This window comes from Amblyomma americanum, chromosome 1 (assembly GCF_052857255.1).
Source record: "Amblyomma americanum isolate KBUSLIRL-KWMA chromosome 1, ASM5285725v1, whole genome shotgun sequence".
Classification (NCBI taxonomy): Eukaryota; Metazoa; Arthropoda; class Arachnida; order Ixodida; family Ixodidae; genus Amblyomma; species Amblyomma americanum.
This window is the reverse complement of record NC_135497.1, coordinates 268,585,114-268,606,606: the sequence shown is the minus strand read 5'-3', so window position 1 is coordinate 268,606,606 and position 21,493 is coordinate 268,585,114. Positions and strand designations below refer to the sequence as shown.

At 52.0% G+C, this 21,493-nt stretch overlaps 1 protein-coding gene across 1 annotated transcript in view; it reads right to left on the bottom strand.

The window, feature by feature from the left end:
• for (cGMP-dependent protein kinase for) overlaps nt 1-19,387 on the bottom strand; it is a 163,166-nt gene extending 143,779 nt beyond the window's left edge. The window contains exon 1 of the mRNA XM_077649183.1: nt 18,811-19,387. Within this exon, the coding sequence (XP_077505309.1) occupies nt 18,811-19,205 (395 nt within the window). The 5' untranslated portion in view covers nt 19,206-19,387. The remainder of the gene's footprint in view (nt 1-18,810) is intronic.
• Nucleotides 19,388-21,493: the final 2,106 nt, after the last annotated feature.

Genomic DNA, 21,493 nt, shown 5'->3' with positions numbered 1-21,493 from the left:
GGTCGTTGTTGCCCTCACGCCACGCTCGGCCGCTGCCCTCCGCCGAGAGGCATCGACGGGGCTGTGGGCTAGGAAAGTTTTCAGATACCTGTATATAAAGAATGTTGACACGAAATGGAGAAAGCGAACTAGAAAATTGACAAGCAAACATCTGGACAGCAGTAAGGGGGCAAATCAGCAATTATCGGTTAAGAAAAAGGTTAAAGAAACAGAGAGAGAGCTTTGTGGAAAACAGGGATGCTGACGAAATCGGCACTGGGAACATACCGCACCTTTAAACAGGAAATTGTCAAAGAAAATATCTATGATAATTGTAGGGGAAGCTCTTTGTTGTTTGAGGCCAGGACTGGAGTTTTGCGGACTAAGAAGTATAGAGTCAGGTACCAGGAGATAGACACTTTGTGCATTGCGTGCGGAGAGGAGGAGGAAACGGCTGGACACTTGATACTCTCCTGTAAAGGGCTTCACCCTACAGTGGAAGGCAGCGGGGCTGACTTACCCAAGGCATTGGGGTTTAGGGATAGTGAAGGGAAAGTGGATTTTAAGAGGTTAGAAGTAACCAAGCGAAGGTTATCTGATTGGTGGCTAAAAGCAAGACAGGAGTAAAATTTCACAAGACATGGCTAGGTGGCTTGAGCCACCGCCCGATGTAAAGGGTTCAGCCGTATCCATCCTTCCATCCATCCAGGGGCGGAGCTGGGAGCCGGTCATGAATAAAGCGCTTCGTTCCACCTTGTCAACGAGTCCGCATAACCGGCGGCGCCATGCAGTATCGGCTCGAACACAGCTGCCAGACGCCTGCAAAGCCGGGCCGCTGCGCGAGATTCCACCGATACACTCGGGGCTGTCTAACGGCGACCGAGCAGAAAAATGCTAATCAGGAGGCAAACCCGCGGCCACTAACTAAAGATACGTGGCGATTAAAACGCGCTAGCACTCGCAAACTGTTTCTGCGTGTCACAGATTTTCACCTCACGCGAACGAAACTTAGAGATATACTGGTCAATTTAGAGCGAATAATACCGTATTGTCTCGCTGATGACCCTGTGCACCTTGAAGCGCGTTTAATGAAGATCGAACAAAAATAACTTTACTTTTTTGGCGGGGCTGGAGGGACACGAATAGTTTCCACAAGAAAGTCGCAGAGCGCCGAAGAAACACCCCACAGCCCAACTTCTGAAATTTGACTTTATTCGAAAGAGTTTCTCTCTTTCTTTCTTTCTTTTTTCACACACTGAACTAAGCCCCAGAGGATCAGTAAGTTGAGGCTGGACGCGCGCAGAGGTGGACACTGCGACTGCGCCAGCTGGACAGGGACCGGTGAACGTGAGCTGCCGACCGCGGGATATGCAGGAATGGGCAGGCGCAGATGCCGAAAAATTTTTCTTTCCCGTCGAGAACGTTTTTTGACTGCGTGATGGATTTTTACACGCAAAGGCAACACCGTAAGATATACTAGGGCGTGACGCAAAGTGGAGGGCCCCTTCAAAGCGCTGCGAACACTCAGCACACGGGCGTTTTCTGCATGTCACCTTCCCGAAATGAGGCCGCCACTGCAGGGATTCGATCGCGCGACCTCGTGCTCCGCAGCCGAACGTCGTACCATGAACTGATGAGATCGTTTTTCCCGATGCTGTGAAATAAAGCTGGCGTTGCAAAATGATGCCAGTTTGTTGCGACGTTCTACGACTTTCCAACTGAACCAAATTAAAAAGAGCTTCAAATGGAGCTAGTTGGTTTGTAATCTTCGACATTGTTATTGCGCTACTCAAGGTTTACACAGACAAGAACGACACATACAGACAGGGCGCAAACTATCAAAAATCAGTCGATAGTTTGCGCCCTGTCTGTATGTGTCGTTCTTGCCTGTGTAAACCTTGAGTAGAGCAATAACAATGTCGAAGAGCCAAATTACTCCCGAGTGCACTAGGCGGCTGCCTACAACCCTCGTTCTGTTTCACCCAGCGGAGCCCTGCATTTAAAAAAAAAAAAACTGGTCACGTGAAACTCTCGGCATAGGCATTAGGTGGCAAAACCACCAGGGCACTGTGCACACGGCACAATCAGCGAGGAGTTTCCAACGCTTCAGGCGACGACCGCTATAGTGAGCTATAGGGGAGCGAGCGGTATACCTTTACACACCGCGGAAGCGCCCCGCCCCGTGTCTCGCTTCAGCGCCATTTACGAGAATGCATTAGCGCTGCTTCTCTTCCTTTGCAACGCGAGAATGATGAAGGGTGCAGTGTGCCCCGCACTACTCGTCGGACGCGACGAAGCGGAAGATAGGCGCAGCGGGTGAGCCCAGCTTGGGCGCTGAACGCGTCAGGCTCAAAGAAGTGACGCTGTTATTATTCAACAACGCGCGCCTGCCGCCGTACCTAAAGGAGGCCTGCCGTACAGCACACATACAAAGAGAGGCAAATGTGCGGGATTATCTGGATACGAGAGATAGAAAGAACAAACATATCAGGATTACATGTGCCTAACCAGCCCGCACGTGCAGCCGAGACCCAAGTGAAAATTTCCAGCTGGGTGGATTCTCGTGCACTACATCCATCTTGCGCGTATGCGCGCTCGCCGCATCGTTTTGACAAGCACTGCTTCCTGTCGGGCCTCGCGCGCCCCACCGAGAAGCGATGCGGGTGTCACGTGACCCGCCGCCTTATGCTGCCGGAAAGCAGGAACTGCCGCCGAGTCTCGAAAGGATTGCGGCTCTCTGACGCGTCCTGCTGAGCCCCGCAAGCGGCAGAGTTAGGAACAGCCGCTTTCACGGTTCGTTGCTCGCAACTTTACACGATCGCAGTTGCATATGCAGCAATCGTGAGAGGAAGAGTGACGCACGCGAGACCGTCCCGCCAAAGCACGTCACGCTGCACGGATCTAATTAACGAGGGGAATCGCGAAGCGCCGGTACGTAAGCATTCGGCACACCCTTAACGTTATCGAAGCACTTTTACCGCCACCGGCTGAGAACAATTACGCGCTTAGCAGAATAAACAGCGCGGAGATGGCGACCACAGTTGCAGCAGCGATGCGTAAAGAGGTCTATACTATATAAGGGTTCGAGTCGCACTCCGACGCTCTGCGCTCTAGCAGTAAGCAGAATGTCACTCAGATCATGCGCACCTCGCCCAGCGATTTTCGAAGTCTTCCCGTAGTCAGGCTGTACTGATACAAATCCTCGCAAGTGGCTCGTGAGACATACGAAACAGGCCAACCCACTCCTAGCACGGACCTCCTAAACGGCACGCCTCAGCTCACGTGTTTGCCGTGTCACCGCCTAGCCCACCTTTTTGTCAGGATCGTGCCAACGAGACTGCCACACGGCAAACGCTACGATATCGTTGGACACGAGCGCAACCAAGGCTATATGTATAGAATAGCCTCTCCCGACGAGTTAATGTGCGCCACACTTGGCTCGATCCCCGTTGATTCAGGGTTGTAAGCAAGCCCCGTTGCGAGGCCTCTCGAACGGCTCCGCTGACAAGGGATCGAGCGACACGCGCCGGTGCGGTACAATGCGCAACAGCAGATCGGTGACGGGGCCCGCCTGCTACAACCTGACACACTCTATCCACCGTGAGTGGGCGCTTTCTGACAAGTGCTTCAGACGCCGCGCAGACCCGCTAGCACGGGCCGGGTTCTGGCTCCGTGAGCTCGTTCAGCCCTCCCTCTCTCGAGGTTGCGACGAGGGGCGCGCGTTCGCCCTCGGCAGCAGTGGCCCCTCCGGCGAGGGCCGGCCTCGCGCGTGCTGCAGTCATCGCCGCGTTTCGGGCGACCTGCGCGCCGGTTGCCGGGCGCCCTTTGGACGCTGTTGCGCGGACGGAGCGGCGCGTTTCTCCGCCGCCGCGCTGCCTTGGAGCGCTTCCAGATAATTTATTATCTGCCGCCAACAATAGCCTCGGCGGGCTATTTCAGTGGACCGAAAGACTGCGCGCGGAGCAACGCTGCAGCGTGCCACGCATCCGGCTCGGCCCCCGGGGCGCCGCCACACTGCGTCCCGATAACAGTGCTTGGGGAGCCGCGGAGGGGCGCTCCTCCGCCCGCGCATGCGCGCACTGCTGCGGTCGAGCGTCGTCGGGGGTCCGGGCACGCGCCAGAAGTGAAAAGAGCGAAAACACCGCACACGGAACTCCCGCCGCGTGTCTGATTCTGCCTCCGGCGCGCCAATGATGAGAAGACTCCGGAGGCAGTCATCTCGTCAGCGAAGCATTTCGGCAAGGTGTCGAGTTGCACATGAAGAGCGAATGGGCGCGCTACTTCGTGATGGGGGAGGAAAGAAAATAGATTTACGCCGGCGACAAAGCCGCTGTGAACGTATCTGGATGTATCTTACGCCCAACAGACCTCTTCCCGTTGCCCCTTGGCTTCTTCTTCTTTTTTTTTTCTTTGCCTCGACGTCGACAAAGCATCATCATTTATCGGAACCAGGTCAGCAGCGAGCCGTGCACGCAGAAGCCCCCCTCCTCCTCCGGCGGAAATCTCTGCAGACTTCCGTTCCGTGCTGCGGTGCTCACTGAAATGCGCCTCTCGGCGAGAGGAAACGGCGCAGACAGGCATGCATGCGCTGCGCTTCCCCACTGGCGTCGCTTTCATCCATCCTTCCTTTCGTTTTTTTTTTTGTCTTTTCTTCATAGCACCCTTTCTCTCTCTCGCATACAGTGCTGCTTCAGCTGGGTCGGTCGCCCCGCGTCACTTTCTGAGGGCATATTATGCGGCCTCCCGAATGCTGCCGAGAGCATGGATTCAACATGCCCGCAGCTCGACGAAAAGAGGGTTCGCGGCGCCATCGTTTCGGCACCCATAGCTCACTCACAAAAAACGTATAACACAAGAACAAAAACAACAACAATAAAAATAAGAATATACAAACAGTATTCGAGTCGCAAACCGACGGCAGACTAGGGCTTCCAATTGGTTGGTTTCAACTGGTCTCACATCACGGCGGATACCTTAACCGCGCCGTAAGGGAGGGGATAAAGGAGGAAGTGAGAGAAGAAAGGAAGAAAGAGGTGCCGTAGTGGAGGTCTCCGGAATAATTTCGACCACCTGGGGACCTTTAACGTGCACTGACATCGGACAGCACACGGGCGCCTTTTGCGTTTCGCCTCCATAGAAACGCGGCCGCCACCGCCGCCGCGGCCAGGTTCGAACCCGGTAACTCCGGTCAGTAACCGGGAACTCTACCCAAAGAGCCACCGCGGCGGGTACAACGAAAAGAGCGTTATCGGGCCAGGACTTGTGACTCAGTTTTATAATGTGCATCAGAATTACACAAGAGCGGTTTCCATTTTAACCCCCCCCCCCCCCCCCCCCCCCCCTGCGTTTGTCACCACTGGAGAGAGTGAGCGAAAAGCTGTACAACACCGAAGTGTGTGCTGAAATTTTTAAAAAACGATACAGAACTAACTGAAAACTCTCGAGGGAGACGGGAAACTTTTTTTCGCTCCAGGAAAGGCGCGTATGCGGTGGACTGCAGGCAAGGATGACCGTGTTTAAACATCAGTTGCCGTCATGCCGAATTGCAACGATACGCAAGCGGGTAAATATAGGAGCAGGAATTCGGCCGATAGCCAACGTCTGCGCGCTCCGCACGACCCAAAGCAGGCAGGCTGCAGCGCTTGGGACATTTCTGAATCAGCCGGACATGGCTCAACCCGGGCCAAAAACATACTGCACGCTTTGTATCAAAGCAATTGTTCGAGCGTTACAACCAGCGTTCAATCAAGCTCTCGATTATTGCACTGCGGTCACAGAACGACAAAAATTTTCCGGCTGCAGCCATTGTTCCGCGGCTCCATTCCGCGGTCAGGAAATAAACGGTCAATGATTTTATTGCAAGACAAATATAATTACAGCGGAGAGATAAACTGCTAGGCGTGACAGTTGCTTTGCTGCAACACTGCAACAACCTTTCAATGGTGCATCGCCAAATTTTGCCGTTATGTCTGCCCGCGCAGTGCACACCACTTCCGTAAGTTCAACACACGCACGCACGCATTACGAAACTGATGCAGGCCGGAAGAATTGCCGGGAGTACTCCTGAAAAGGCTAACACCTCCGCACCGACCGCCACACGTACCTGCGGAACACGTTTCAACGAAAGTAAATAAATAATAATTACTGGACACAAGTGGCCACTGGATCGGTCACTCGATAGTTCTTTACGCGGTACAAAGAACTGTAAAGTGGCCAATCCAGCAGCCATCTCACAGATATTTATCGCCGCCTGCCATCGGTGGAGGAAGGCACGGCGCGCCGCCGTCGCCAAACGCGGCCCAGATTGCACGTTCACATGCCATGCGTGCGGCGGACGGACCTTAATTGCCCCGCTTATCTCTGCTCCACGCAGCGGGCGCCCCACAAGCGGTGACCACGGAGGCACCGATCACCCTCCCGCGCACCGCTTCCACCGCCGCACGAGCGGCCCGCTAGGTGGCGCCACGTTCCTTCGGTATTTTTGAGGGATAAAACAGCGCTACGGGAGATTAGACAAGAGAAGGTCAAACACCAGCGCTTAGTGGTGGTGTGGACAAGAAACTTCTAAATTGCCGCCTGAAGTAAGACTAGAACTTCTGGCAGCAGACTACGCGACGAAAGGGTATAACTTCTCCGCTTCGGTTGCCTTAACGATTAATTTGGCGGTAAACCCTAAAATGCTTCCAGTAAAAACGACTGTACGTCCGCAAACGGTAACTGGAGTATGTAGAAAACCCAAGAGATTAAGTCGCGACTCTCTTCTTCCTTTCTGGCCACGCTTTTCACAAGCGCCACACTTGTCAGTGCGTGCCCTCCGTTCGGGCAACGTTCCCGGGTACACACAAAAGACAGCACTCCGTATACTTGACGTGCATTATTAAGCAGCACAGGGCTCGGTTCAACTGTGCTCTTCTAGACGAGGGCACGACGTCATGTACGCGTTAACGGAGCACGCCCGAAATTGACACACCGACAATATGTGCGCTTTATTTATACACGGCGTGGTATAGTACACGAGCTCGAAGGATGATCTGCCCTCAGAGCTACAAGGGCAGCTCTAAGCTCTGAAGGAACAAAAAAAAAAGAAAGTCGAAGAAAATGGACAACCGCGCGAAGTTCTGGTGCGTGGGAGTAAAGTTCTGTGCGCCCGCAGAAGGCAGCGCATGGGAACGACGGCGCTCGCGTGTGTATACAAACAGCCGGGCAAAGTCCCACTCGGTCGCAAACAACAAACGATAGCCCAAGTTCTCACGGTCGGTATACGCTAAGGATGCGTCACTACGTGCTCGGCGTTAACGATTAGGCGCATCGGGTCAAGTAGGCTATAGCGGCGGCAGCAGCAGCAGTGGAACAACAATGCAAGGTTGAAGCACAAACTCGGTATCGCCGGAACATTAGCTATGCGCTTTTGTCCTAAATCGTTAAAACGTAAATTAGCACGCAAAATATTCGCTCACATGCGCTATGTGACCTATATATATACGCCGGTAAATGCACGGTGCGGCTTAATGTTAGCTAATTCCCTGAGCGTGCTGCTAAACTATAGCGCGCACAAAAAAATGATGGAAAGAACGCACGTTGCCCACTCTTTACAAAACATCATCGAGCATTCAACAGACTGTGCACAAAAAGTCAGCCAAAGGCTACACAGAATATTAATGATAATAATTGGTTTTTGGGGAACGGAAATTGGCCCCGCCGCGGTGGCTCAGTGGTTAGGGCGCTCGACTACTGATCCGGTGTTCCCGGGTTCGAACCCGACCGCGGCGGCTGCGTTTTTATGGAGGAAAAACGCTAAGGCGCCCGTGTCCTGTGCGATGTCAGTGCACGTTAAAGATCCCCAGGTGGTCGAAATTATTCCGGAGCCCTCCACTACGGCACCTCTCTCTTCCTTTCTTCTTTCACTCCCTCCTTTACCCTTCCCTTACGGCGCGGTTCAGGTGTCCAACGACATATGAGACATATACTGCGCCATTTCCTTTCCCCCCAAAACCAATTATTATTATTATGAACGGAAATAACGCAGTATCTGTCTCATATATCGTTGGACACGTGAACCGCGCCGTAAGGGAAGGGATAAAGGAGGGAGTGAAAGAAGAAAGGTGCCATAGTGGAGGGCTACGGAATAATTTAGACCACCTGGGGATCCTTAACGTGCATTGACATCCCATAGCCCACGGGCGCCTTAGCGTTTCGCCTCCATCGAAACGCAGCCGCCGCGGTCGGGTTCGAACCAGGGAATTCCGGATCAGTAGCCGAGCGCCCTAACCACCGAGCCACCGCGAATGCAGAAATCAAATATTTTTGTGTACGGAATATAACGCCGTGTCCCGTGTTCTTTCTTATTCTTTAGAAGCAGGAAACATTCACTTCGATATATGCAGGCAGATTTTTTTTCGTTATGTGAATACTCGCAATCTATTCGACAATTTCGCTAATCGCAGTCACCTACTTAGTCGAATGACGCAATGAACGAATTCAGGAACACTTTTTACCACAACAGCACCAGTTAAAACAGCCCCTGAAACGGGCATATCGCGTGATGCGAGTCTGCAGAATTTGTACGCCAGCTGTTGAACGAAGGAAGCTGTCTAAAAATGTGTGGGAAAATATTGCTCACAATTTTACGAGAACGTGCGAAAATTTGACCGTTTTCTCTTTCCAACCCGATCCGCATGTATCTGTTGAGATGTGTAAATAGAAAGAAAGAAAGAAAGAAAGAAAGAAAGAAAGAAAGAAAGAAAGAAAGAAAGAAAGAAAGGAAGAACTTGATACAGGCAACCGTAATCTTACTTGCTATCGAACTGTATCTATCAGCTGCCGTTGAAAGAATCGCTATGAACTCTAGCAACTTGTGATCACGAGAAATAGCCTCCTCCTGACGCAGCTGGACCTTTCTTCGCTTTTTTTTCTGTTAATTTCTTCCTAGGAAGTCAACTAAGCAAGGTGCTGAGATGAAGGAGCAGCGATACACGCGACTATTAAACATTTTGCATTGTGCTCTGACCCACGTCCACTGCATTCTGCAGGAAGGCCACGTACGCTTTCGCTGTCGAGTTCACAAACGCTACCGGCCATTTAATTTTGTCCGGCCCAGAAGCGCGCGCCGCGCCATTTTTATGCGGCGGCGTAATTTTTTTCCTCATGGCACCCTGCGCGAAAGTGTCCTTGAGAAAATCTTGCTTGATGTGCGCGCGACCGCTATCATGTTTACTTGAATGTGGGCAGAAGCGCAACGCCAAGTCAACTCAATGAATCACGTACATGCATGCTTTATACCGCGGTATGCGCAGACGATGAGCTGCAAGCCGTTCGTGGCGTTCACACCCCTCTCACAGGTTGGTCAAGCAAAGTTTCGTTCCATACTGCATACAATTAATTGTCCGACGGCTTCCCTCTAGCTCATTACAGGTCAAGGATTTCCATCGATAATCCAGTGTAAAGGAACTGCATACAGAAACCTGTCGGCTGTAACTTAACCGCACTTTGAATGCAGTTTAATGGCGCTTCGGTCTGTGAAGCCTTCACGATATGATCAGAGTCCTGGAAGCGATATGCTTGCGCGTCCGCGATTCAACCAGCGAGCAAAATATCCGCCGCGTACGTTGTGGCTCAGGCCCCGCCGCGGTGGCTCAGTGGTTAGGGCGCTCGACTACTGATCCGGAGTTCCCGGGTTCGAACCCGACCGCGGCGGCAGCGTCTTTATGGAGGCAAAACGCTAAGGCGCCCGTGTGCTGTGCGATGTCAGCGCACGTTAAAGATCCCCAGGTGGTCGAAATTATTCCGTAGCCCTCCACTACGGCACCTCTCTCTTCCTTTCTTCTTTCATTCCCTCCTTTATCCCTTCCCTTACGGTGCGGTTCAGGTGTCCAAAGATATATGAGACAGATACTGCGCCATTCCCTTTCCCCCAAAACCAATTATTAATTGATTAATTGTGGCTCAGTGGCTATGGCGTTCAACTGCTGAGCCCGACCGTGTTCGCGGGTTCGATCTCAGCCGCATTTTGATGGAGGCAAAATGCAAAAAACCCGTGCGCGGAGATTTCAGTGCGCTATCAGAAATCTCAGGGGCACGGTCGAAGAAAGAGCCTTCCAACACCATGCGGCGTAATCCGCAGGTGTACGGATCTTCCCTCACTATACATCTTACACGCAAAAGAAAAGGCGATTTCCATCCGCACTTCAATTTATTTTGTATATGTTTAGCTCGAAAGCAACCAAACACGTGACACATCGCTCAGAGCTTTCCTCTGCGAGCCATGTGCACATTATCTTAAAACCGGGCACATTCACGACGCTTGTCGGCAATGTAGCATCCGATCCATGGCACCAGCATAATTTGCGGGGAAAAGCTGCCCAGGAGCCGCGATAAGCACCACAAATCTGTCGTCGCGTGCCACCAAGAGCACCAGTGAAGCCATGCGCCAGCAGGCAGCAAGAAGGGCAGAGGAGGTCACGAGGATAGATGACGCTAGTTTCATTATACCGCGGCACCGCGACTTAAAAAAAAAAAAAAAGAAGAGGGCGCAAGAAATGCCTCGGCAACCCTCCAAACAAGTGCAACAGCACGGAACGGCCCGAGCGCACTGTTAACGCACGTCTCAACCGCCTGCACGTTACAGACGCACTTTCTCAAGAGTATAGTACTGCAGTTCTCCTCGCAAACGATTGAGCGTGTGAAAGTGCTTCAGTTGGCTCCTTCCCCTGTCTCCCTTCCTCTTGGTATGTAAACTTGCCTCTCGTTCTTGTTAACCAAATAGTTGCGTTTGCATGCCTTTCTGTTTAATTTTACGCCAAAATAAACTTTCCAAGCTTTTGCCATTTTCGTACCACCGCCACCACGCTAACTCTCACTGCTCACGCTCTCCACTGCACCGACAGGTGCTCACTGATTCAGTTGGTTTTTGGGGAACGGAAATGGCGCAGTATCTGTCTCGCATATCGGCGGACACCTGGACCGCGCCGTAAGGGAAGGGATAAAGGAGGAAGTGAGAGAAGAAAGGAAGAAAGAGGTGCCGTAGTGGAGGGCTCCGGAATAATTTCGACCACCAGGGGATCTTTAACGTGCACTGACATCGCACAGCACACGGGCGCCTTAGCGTTTTGCTTGCATAAAAACGCAGCCGCCGCGGTCGGGTTCGAACCCGGATACTGCGGATCAGTAGCCCAGCGCCTTAACCACTGAGCCACCGCGGCGGGTGACACTGATTCAGTTCGTTGTTAATTTCAGGCGCGGGGCACACAATACGAACATCCTTAGAAAGCTGAAAGACGGCCGGGTTTACGACCAGCGCTTCCGACTTAAAAAAAAAAAAAGAAAGAATTTTCAATACACCCACATTTTCGAAGGCTGTGAACAACCGCAGCCCGCGCGACAGACACACTTAAGCCGCGACACGTGCGCACAAAGCATCTACCCACAACACCGATGCCGCCCACCAATGCGACGGTGAAACTGATTCTCTTTTTTAATCTGCACCCGCTAAAGCGACCAAGATCGGAACAACTGCACAAAAGATACCCGTTCTCGCGTCGCTAACGCACACACACGCAGAAAAAAGGGCGAAAAGGGCGAGAAGGGACGTCGGCAACGAGGTTGCTCCTTGTCGGGCGCAGCGCCGGCTGTGGACACATTCCTCGCCGCCGAGATAAACGGGACCCCTAAAACAGTGGCGCGGTGCGAGGCACTGATAAGGGCGAGCTAACCGGGCTCCCCACTTGGACAAGGCTGGCAGCCAGCCTCGGGCGGGTGGCCGACCCACAAAGACTTTCTCCGGCAAGAGCCAGCTGCATGGGCGTACTGTGCCTGCCGACGCAGCAGCGAGCACAGCTGGGCCGCTGTCGCCCCCCACGTACCGACCTGCGATTCCAGGCCACCGTTCGCGCTGGTGCAAGAGTTTGCAAAGTTGCTCGACACCAATGCCCGTGGAAGCCAGCCGCTACGGAAGCAGCCGGCGGCCGGGCGGATTCGGGGCACCGGCCTCACCAGCGAGCGCTGCGCAGATGACTCGCGTCACTGTGCGAGCAGATTCCCGCGGTGGCATACAGAGGCGGCCTTCTTTCGCCTTCCAGTTATAATTTCAAAGGGCCAATATGCCGCCTTCGTTGACACGTAAGCCGCCGAAGCAGAGAGCGGCGGTGCGAGCTGCCTGCTAGACATTGCCGGTGAAGTTGCTCTGGTGTCATCGATCAAGCTTCACATATTGAATGTCGGCGACCTCCACTAAGCATGATAAACACGACGAAATGAATTTCCGTCCTCGTGCCAGCGAAACAAACGCCAAACGGGATTCACTAACGTAAATTTTAGATAACTGTTACTGACGTCGAATCACTGCCTGGAAACCGAAACAACCGAGTGGTGAAGCGGAGAAAAGCGGGCGCTAACAACAAGCGCCATGAATCCCCCCAACGCGGAAATTTACTACCCATGCATGCACAACCCACAAGAGCAACACACGAGACATGATATTAGGTGCAGCTATAGCGAGGAAAGGTAGCCGCACGCCAGAAAATAAAATGACAAGCCATTCAGAAGGGGTGGGGTGCATATATCATTAAGTGAAGAGTAGCAAGAAATGCGCATCGTGGGGGCAATATCTCAAGGAAGTGAGAATGAACGCACAGAACTGCCACGCGCTCGCGGAGGTATACGTTTTTACTTTTATGAATTCCGCACCGCTGTCGCCTCGACGACACCCGGTAAAGGCAGCTTTTAAACCTGAGCTTACTGACTGACCCTTGCACTTTAAGCACTTACTCGTCAAGCAGCCTTTAAACTTGAACAAGCAAGGCGGCAAGCATAAGTGTTCCGGTCTGCTGGAACGCGGGACGAACTCGCGAAACGTGGGAAATGGGCGCACAAGCTGATACCCACGGACCGCGGCTCGTTCGGCGAGGGTGCTCTGGCGACTGAAGGGCGTTGCAGTGGTGCTCTGTGGCGATAAACGATAAACGCGTGCAGAGAAGTTCCCGCGAACTCCGACGTGTTCCATGCAGGGAACCTTAACTCAACCGAAAGCCTGTGTACTGCACGCAACATTTCGTACATTTTCTGAAGGACGCCGACTTTTTTCTTACCACCCTCGATAATGAGCAACAAAGCTTCTGCAAACAGACGTATTCGTGTGTACTCAGTGCGCTTTGGACTGCCGCGCAGCGCAGCATATACTGAGGCAAGGATTTGACTCGCGCGTCTCGAGAACTGCGAGCGGTGATCCGCCAACAGCCGCCGCACTCTTTTCCAGCGGTCACCGTGGAGTGCCAACCGCGACTGTAAAAAGCAGCCGTGAACGAGATGCCCCTCGACGGAGCGATTCCTGGAAGTGCGCGCCCATCCGATTTCACGAACAATCAGAGCGAGATAATTTGATCGACTCTAGCAGACACCTTGACATATCGGGGGGAAAGAGGCGACCGGTAGCAACGCGCCAGCCGGCATCCAGTTATCACCCACTCCGGTCTCGCGCTAAAAATACAGAGCAAAAAGGTTCCCCTCAAGTACAAGCCACAGAAGCTGCTCGTAAAAGTTAATTACCCATTTTCTTGCCGGCCTCAGCGGTCTCCCTTCCCTCTATAGAGATTGCTAAAGGGCCAGCCCGGTTGGTGCTTCTATCTGATGCGGCGACATCGATAAAGAGCAGAGACGCCGCCGGCGCCAGCAGCAAGTGGACGTGGTGCGTATAGCTGGAGTTTGAAGCAGCAGCCGCGACATAATGAGCTGCGGCCAGGGAAGAGCGTCGACGCTGCCGAGTTTTGCAAACGACGGTGCCCGCCAGGAGGCCTAGTCTTAATCTGACGAAAATTTCAAAGAAAAAAAAAGGGGGGGGGGGAGCAGGTGTAAGACCGGCTTCAGCTAATGGGTGACTTTTAAACAAAGGTGGTTCAACGATCGCGCAAACAGAAAAGCTTCGCGGAGAACAAAGATGGTGGAGTGGGGTGCTATCAGCATGCAAGTAAACCAACTCCACCGCAGCGCGTGCAGCAGCTGCCGCACTGTAATCAGCATTTTACTGAGACGTAGCTACCCGGCTGATGACGCCGCCGTATGGGAGGCACGCAGGCGAGTCGCTCTACGCATCCCCTGCAGCCAGGAAAATTTTCGAGTCAACGTACTTGAGCCACGCTAAACGGCATTTCCTTCGCGAGTCTAGAGCTCAGAGCAGCGACCGGCTGCACGGTTAATTCACACACTTCCCAGCGTCTCCATTCCACACCCTTCGTCCCTTTTCCCGCACCAGCAGAAAAAAGAATTATAAAAATCCTCGTACGTGCCTAGCATGAATGCGGAGGTGCACATGACACACCAGCGGTTAGAGTGCACGTGCGCACTATGCAACTCAAAAGGGCCCGCATACATGTGCTCGTCCAGCGTACACTGCGAATTTGTTCCACTGATAGACATGCGACTGGTTTATTGCAGACTTTCGGAAACGCTAGATGAAAGTGATCCACTAACTGACGAGCTGCGAGAGTGTGATGGAGAGTGCAAAATATGCAACAACTACTATGTCACAGCAATAAATTGCGACTCGCAGCGACTGCACTAATAAAGTAGACCTCGCTTACGCTACTAAACACACCTAAACGCGAGCAACTCGGTGCGCTGTGATGACGATGCAATCCAGCGCTCCGACAATAGCCTTTCCCCAGGGTGTGCAGTTCATTCCCTTGGTTCTGAGCTGTTCCATCTCAGAGCCACTCCTGGCTTGAAATTCGGACGAATACGGGCGCTGCCTTGTTCGGCACTGCTGGCAGTCGCGTTTGCCGCGACATTTTTTTTTTTCGGGAGCGTGCGGGGAAGGAGGTACTGAGAAGTGTCCGGGCTTTCAGGGAGATGGCGAGCACGCCTAACTACTACGCAGACCCTTTGGTCGGCAATCACAGACATTCACAAGCTGCTGGACCGACTGACAGCATTTTGTGCTTCGAAAGCGAGCGATTACGGTACGTAGATCGCTTCTGGGCAACAGCGAACTACTTGGTTATGACCAGCGCTAGTGGCAGTACCCGCAGTCACATAGCTCCGTTTCATACAGGTATCGACACTGGCAGTTTAGAGTAGCAAACACAAAATGCGTGCCTTTTCTCAAAACCATGAGGTATGCGGGTTTAAAAGATGAATTTATGCGTGCACCTATACAACTGGAGGCATTTTGTGATTGTTATTGTATCGCGCTGTCATCCACATAGCGAATATTTCAAGTGTACATATGACAAGTGCAGCGTTTAATATCTGTTATTTGTGGCAGCGCCAGTGTCACAGCGTTCACATTACTAATGCGTGCACTCTGTTTCAGACAAAAGTACACAATATTGCAAGTGCGCTTAACAGTTTATATGCCAACATTATTCAGAGCTCTTCGCTCGCTATTTTAACGCTTTATATCGCGCATAGTTATAGACGGATAATCTTTATTCCAGGCATGAATACATACTTGTGAGGGACACTGCAGTGTGCAATCTGTTGTAGCGAGTCGCGCATTAACAGAAATTCTGCAGCTACGCGCGTTGGCTTTTTTACAGACTGAGAAATGGCCGGCGCGAGTTCTCGTAAGCAAATCTATCTGTAACATATACCACGAGACAAATGCAGGCACCGTTTGACGCATGCATGTTACGAGCAGTTAGGTAAGGTTTGGTTGCTTACTGACGCAGAGTTACCTTAGTGCGGCTCACTGTACCAAAGTAGTTCTGTCGAGCATCGCGCACAACTACACTCGCTTCGTGTACAGTCGAACCCCGATATATCGAATTCGAAGGGGATGGCGAAATAGTTCGATATATCTATAATTCGATATATTAAAAATGACGACAGAAAAGCTTTTGTGTAGCCTAGAAGCAAGAATACATTGCACCCACGCTTGACGCGCTGTTGAAGCGAAGTGCTACCCACCGCCGTGCTTAGGCGTTTCTGCGCCTGACGTCCTTCAAATCGAATTTGCAGCGGGAGACGGTTTGTAACTAGCCACTGCCTACAATAATATGTTTGATCCTGTTAGTGGTAAACTGTAAATGCAATAATCCAATTAAAACTAAGGTACGATTGGCTTCAGCAACGACTTCGGCAGCGAAGCATGCCAGGCGAGGGCCGCCGCAAGGGCTTAGTTAGGTTGGCTTCACCGCAAGACAGCGATGTGGCGTGGAAAATGAGGACATGAGACCGCAGGTCATCCTCAAATACGCCTCAGGTTCACCTCTTCGCGCGGTTTCAGAGCGCCAGCGCTGCCAGCCACTGTCCAAGACTGCGCAGTCGACCCGTCCCCGCGCGGGGAAAGGGTTCGAAGAGCGCCGTTAGAAGAAGCGGAACTTAAGGGGCGTGGCTGGCGCACAGTTAGGCATAGCGAATGTTCCGCATAAAGCGAATTCGAAATACGCGTACAATAAAACAGCGCTATGCTTTTGCATCTGGTTTTCAAGGGAATGTTGCGACTGTTCGATATAAACGATTCCATATATTATCGTTCGATATATCCGTGCTCCAGTACTGGGTCCGTGTGCTTTCGTAGGCGCTCCGAAGACAGTGATGTGCCATTCGGGACATTTTTCCCTTTTCAGGAAATTTCAGGAGCAAATCTGGCGAAAAGGAAATTTTTGCGGTGTTCCAGCAAATTTTAAGAACCGAAATAGCCACTTTCTCCAAATTGGCGGAGTTTCCAAGCTGCTGCGGGGAATAAATGGCGTGAAATAATGATTTTTGTGCCTCATTGATGGAATTTTCGGTTACGACATGGAAAATCACTGTCCAAAGGCCTGGAGTGTGAGCTTAAGGGTTATCATCTTTCATGGGCTTGGAGTTTGCTCCCCTGCGAGGACATAAGTCTGCTGCAGTCATGTGTGCGGTGGTGCGGATATTTCTGACGAAAGGTGCGCTACATTACAAGAGCTGTCGCTCACGGATATGTTTTTCGAAAAGAGGTGTGGCAACATGAAAACTTCCTCCGGTGACAAGGAGGCTGCAAATGTGTGTACTTCCCTTTCGAAATTTGGTATTCTCAATTTTCTTTTTGTTGTTTTTCAACAATTTTTTTTGCACTTCTGCATCAGCGTCAATGTTGTTCCTCTCTTGTTAATAAAATTAGGGCGAAAAAAAAACTTTTGAAAGCACCGTAAGCAAGAACGAAATAAAAAAATAAGGGAGATCAGAACAACCTCTAAATCAACCTTCCTCTGATCATTTATCGTTGTTCGCAGTCAATAAGACGTTTGGTAATTTGTTAATTAGCTCACTACAATCAGGTGCAGTTTTTAAGAAATCACGATAGGCTATAGATGGAGGTAACCGAAACGTAACCGATTTACAGCATATTTCATTCTCACCAGGAGCAACCGAGTGCCACGACATATTGATGCGCAAATGAGCAGGTACAAAAAATGGCCACAAGTTGTTGCCCACGTCACACATTTTATAACGGATGGGGTCGATGCTCCGTCACGAAAGCTGTCACCAGACTGTCAGCGCCCCAGTCCAGCTAGCCTCAAGATACGTCTACACAGGTAATGCTTCATGACGAGGAGTCACTTTGACAGTGACAGTGCCGTGGACAGATCCGCTGTCCACGGCAACAGACAAGGCACAAAGTCCGAGATCGTATAGAATACAAGAGCTGCACAGAGCCACTCGTGCACTTGCACTGTTCCGTTAGAATTGTTGCCTCCCGCTGATTTCTCAAGTCCCATCACGGAAGAAGCACAGAATGCACCGTTCAGGCTATGAACATAGCGATGTTCATAAACGGCCCAAATATTTCCTTCGTGCCATGCTGGCGGCACATTCGAGAGGGCGCGCTGAGTAACCAAGCCGATGATACACCCCTATCAAGCACCGCGTCTAGTTGCCGGCTAGCGTGGACGGCTCGCAGCAAATATACGCACGACGTGTCACCGCAAGCCCAAACGATAACGTTACTTAAAAAAAAAAGGAAAAATGAACCAGTCGAGAGTTAAAAGAGGAAGCGATAAAAGTAAAAGCGCGAGTCCGCGGACGAGAATCGCACGGTCGGCAGGTTATGATAATCAGCGCGGAGACCGCGCTCGCCGCGAGTCCTCCGCATTCCTTTTCGTGCCTGCGCCGGGAGCTAGCCGAGAGAGCGGGTAAACAGGCAGCTGGAAAGCGGCCGCCGCTCACCGCTCCTCCCGACACCGCTAACCGCCGCCGCCAACTTAGCGATCCGGTGTCCTTGGCTCCGGGTGGGCGATATGGGCATGTGCCGCTGCAGCCAGTTGTGCCGAACGCTGCGGCTGCCTGGCGGAAAATTAGCATAAACCGTCAGCGTGCCGAGATATGGGTCGGTACAAAGTACCCGAAATAGGAAAATAACAAAACACCGGTTCGAAAACACCGGCCCGCAACTTCATGATTGGCCCAAGCCGAAAGCCATTCCCTTCACGCGTGGTACTACAACTCACATGGCTGCAGAGGAGTCCAGACTTGAGCGACAGTTCAATTACATTACTGTCCCGTGAAGGGTGCAGACATTGTTACTCTGGTTTGTTTTCGAGTTGAAAGTACGTTCTTCCACCAAGATGCTCCTACTTGACGTAAAACGGTGACAAAATATCGCTTTCCCATTGCGCGATTGACACTGCATCGCGACCGGCTGCGGTGCGATGCAGAACGCTTTTTCGTAAAATCGGTTACGAGAAGCTGGAGCTGAGACCCATCGCGCGATGCAGGGAAGCATCGCAGGAAGCGGCGAGGTCGCTAGATTCAGCGGAGCACGCGCGAATCGCGTGCTCCACGAACCGCCAGCAGAGATCGGGGTGCGAGGCAGCTCCCCGAGCTCTGCTCGGCTCGCAGGAGCGCGCGGAGCGCAAAAGGAGCACCGACCTGTCGGACTTGGGGTATTCCTGGAACTTGGTCTGTATGAGGTCCTGGATGCTGCGGAGCGACTGCGGCTCGGCCGAGATGCCCTGGGCGCGCTCCTTGCGCCGGCCCGAGCGGCTGTAGCGAGCGTTGTAGGGGATGAGCACCGACTGAAACTTGTCCAGTTGGCTGCGCAGCTGCAGGATCTCTTCGTCGCGCAGCGTGATGACCTGCCGCAGGTCGTGGATAATCCGCTCCTGCTTGAGCACGGCATCGCGCAGCTCCTCCAGCGTGCCCATGCTCAGCAGAGCGGCCGGGCACGAGGACGGCGGCGGGCTCTCGTCGCACTCCAGCTTGCGATCGGCGGCCGAGGACGACAAACAGATCACCACCGAACGGCGCGGCCGCGAAGGAAACATACGCACACCCGGTCCAGTCGCGGCTCACTCAGTCGACGACGAGGCTCATGCCGGCCTTCTGCGCACGAGGTTTGTGCCCTTCCGCGGGGAGCGTTTTTTGGACACGCGTCGCACTTGTTGCCGATCTTGCCGATCGGGCCACGCACCAGACGCCCCTGCGAGCGGCCGCCGCACACGCGTTCAAGAGGCCTCGTTATCGCGGTTCCGTGGCGCCGCTGGCGCCGCCCTGTGCGCGGCTTCGCAAGCTGCTGTGAAGGACGGCAGGTTTAACGTCCCCGCCGGGCTGGTTGCTGCCGGCGCGCCAGCGGCTGCCGCTTCGTAAATGCGCGCGGAATGCCCCTTTCCTCTTCTCCACATGTATTCGTGCAAGCGAAACTGCGTCAAGTTGGTGCTGTGTATGGAGGGTGGGCTGCGTCACTTCAGGTTGCTGTCGCGGGGGGTGAAGTGCGGAATCTTCATTAGCCTCTGAAAAGACAGACGTGGCGATGGAAGTTTTATTAGCCCAGTTTACGTCGCACTCAAGAAGTAAAGCCGGCTCTGACGATGGCGAAGCCTGCTTGCTTCTCACGAGAGAGCAACATGATGAGATAGCTAAAAGCAGGAAAGCCTGCTCAAAGGAACAAAAAAATAGCTCTCATACCATACGAATACTCTGCCGGACGATCCGATGAAATGAACTGTGCGCTCAGCTAAGAAGTGGGGTTTATCGAGCGGGCAGATTCCAATATGCGGCGCTGTCACAATAACTTAACATGGCGGAAAAGCCATGCAGACCACACTACTGCAGTCCCCTGTGGCGGGGAGTGCCCGCCTATAAAATTAAACCTAATGGTTATGCGCTGTGCGATGCATGGAATGGGGAGAAAAAAAAAGGCGGAATGTTTCACACGTAATGCTGACGTTATATCCTATGAAATGAAAAAAAAAAAGAACTAAGAGTCCTGAAGAAATCGACGAGTTCCACTGATTAAAGTAATACGGCTTTGGCTTCAGAGACATATGGTAATGGCCTTATTCCAGCACTATCAGTTGTCATTTCCATGCCTCATTCCTGCATATAAATCACAGTAGGTATCAGCGTTTGTCGAGGGCACTTAGGCTGAGCTATGCGCTGTATAAGGTTGCATCATCCGGCACATAAAGATTGCCGCGAGTTGAGCGCGTGAGTGTGCTCTGGACGAACAGGAGCGGGCGAGAAAGAACTTGTTGCTGGGGGGCCCTTCCGGCGCGCTTCATAATGCGATTAGACTGGTGTCTATCAAAAGTTACGTGTACAAAAAGGCCACTCCCTGCAATGATTTTTATTAAGAGCAGAAACAGTAAACGTGGCGTGCGCGCAGCCGCATATGAAAACTTACGACGTGCGTAGCACGGAGAGGGACGCTTCCTTCAGGTTAATAGCACAAGAGAATGCAGGCGGAAAAGCCAACGCCCCCCCCCTCCCCCCCCCCCACAAAAAAAAAAAAATAGAAAGGTCAAATATGGGTCAGTAAAGTACTGACCACGTCATGGGCTAACGACACGAGAGGCGTTTAATCTGGTGTCACTCGGGACTTCGAACCTTGTAGGCTGATCATTGCAGGAAGCATACACAAACCGAAGCAAGTTAACTTGTTACCTTAACAATAGAAAAGAGGACTATTAATCTTTCAAACATTACTCATGCAATCCCGGCGCGAATCAATTAAAAGAAGGGGAAGCAAACTGCACAGTCATCCTAGGTAACGGGCTGAAAAAATTATGTGAAGAATGTATTTACGAGCTATGATATACAGGGTGTTTCACCTAAGACTTTCCATAATTTTTAAGAATAGGCTTTATGAGTTACAAGAGCGCGTTTTTCGGCATTGAATCAGCGGTGTAGTATATCATAATACACCGGAGATGTCCTAACTAGCAGGCTGGTTAAATAATATTGAGTAGTTAACTTCTTTTTAACTATTACCGTTCGGCTCCTTAATTATTGAGAGGCGTGCAGCCCACCGTAAGTAGTATCCATATCAGTTTTTAGAATTTAGAAAATGCGGTTCCCCTCGACACTGTGGCCCAATAAATTTTGGCTATTTCGACGAGTTACGTGCACTGCAAAGGTTGCTTTGCCTGCAAGCTTCTCGAAACCGCGTGTGATTTTGGCGCGCTGTAGGCAAAATTTGTTGGGCCACAGCGCCGAGGGTATCCGCGCTTTCGAAATTCTAAAAACTGATATGGTTATTACTTACGGTGGGCTAGACGCCTCTCAATAATTCAGGAGCGCCACGGTAATAGTTACAGAGTTAACTGTTCAACAT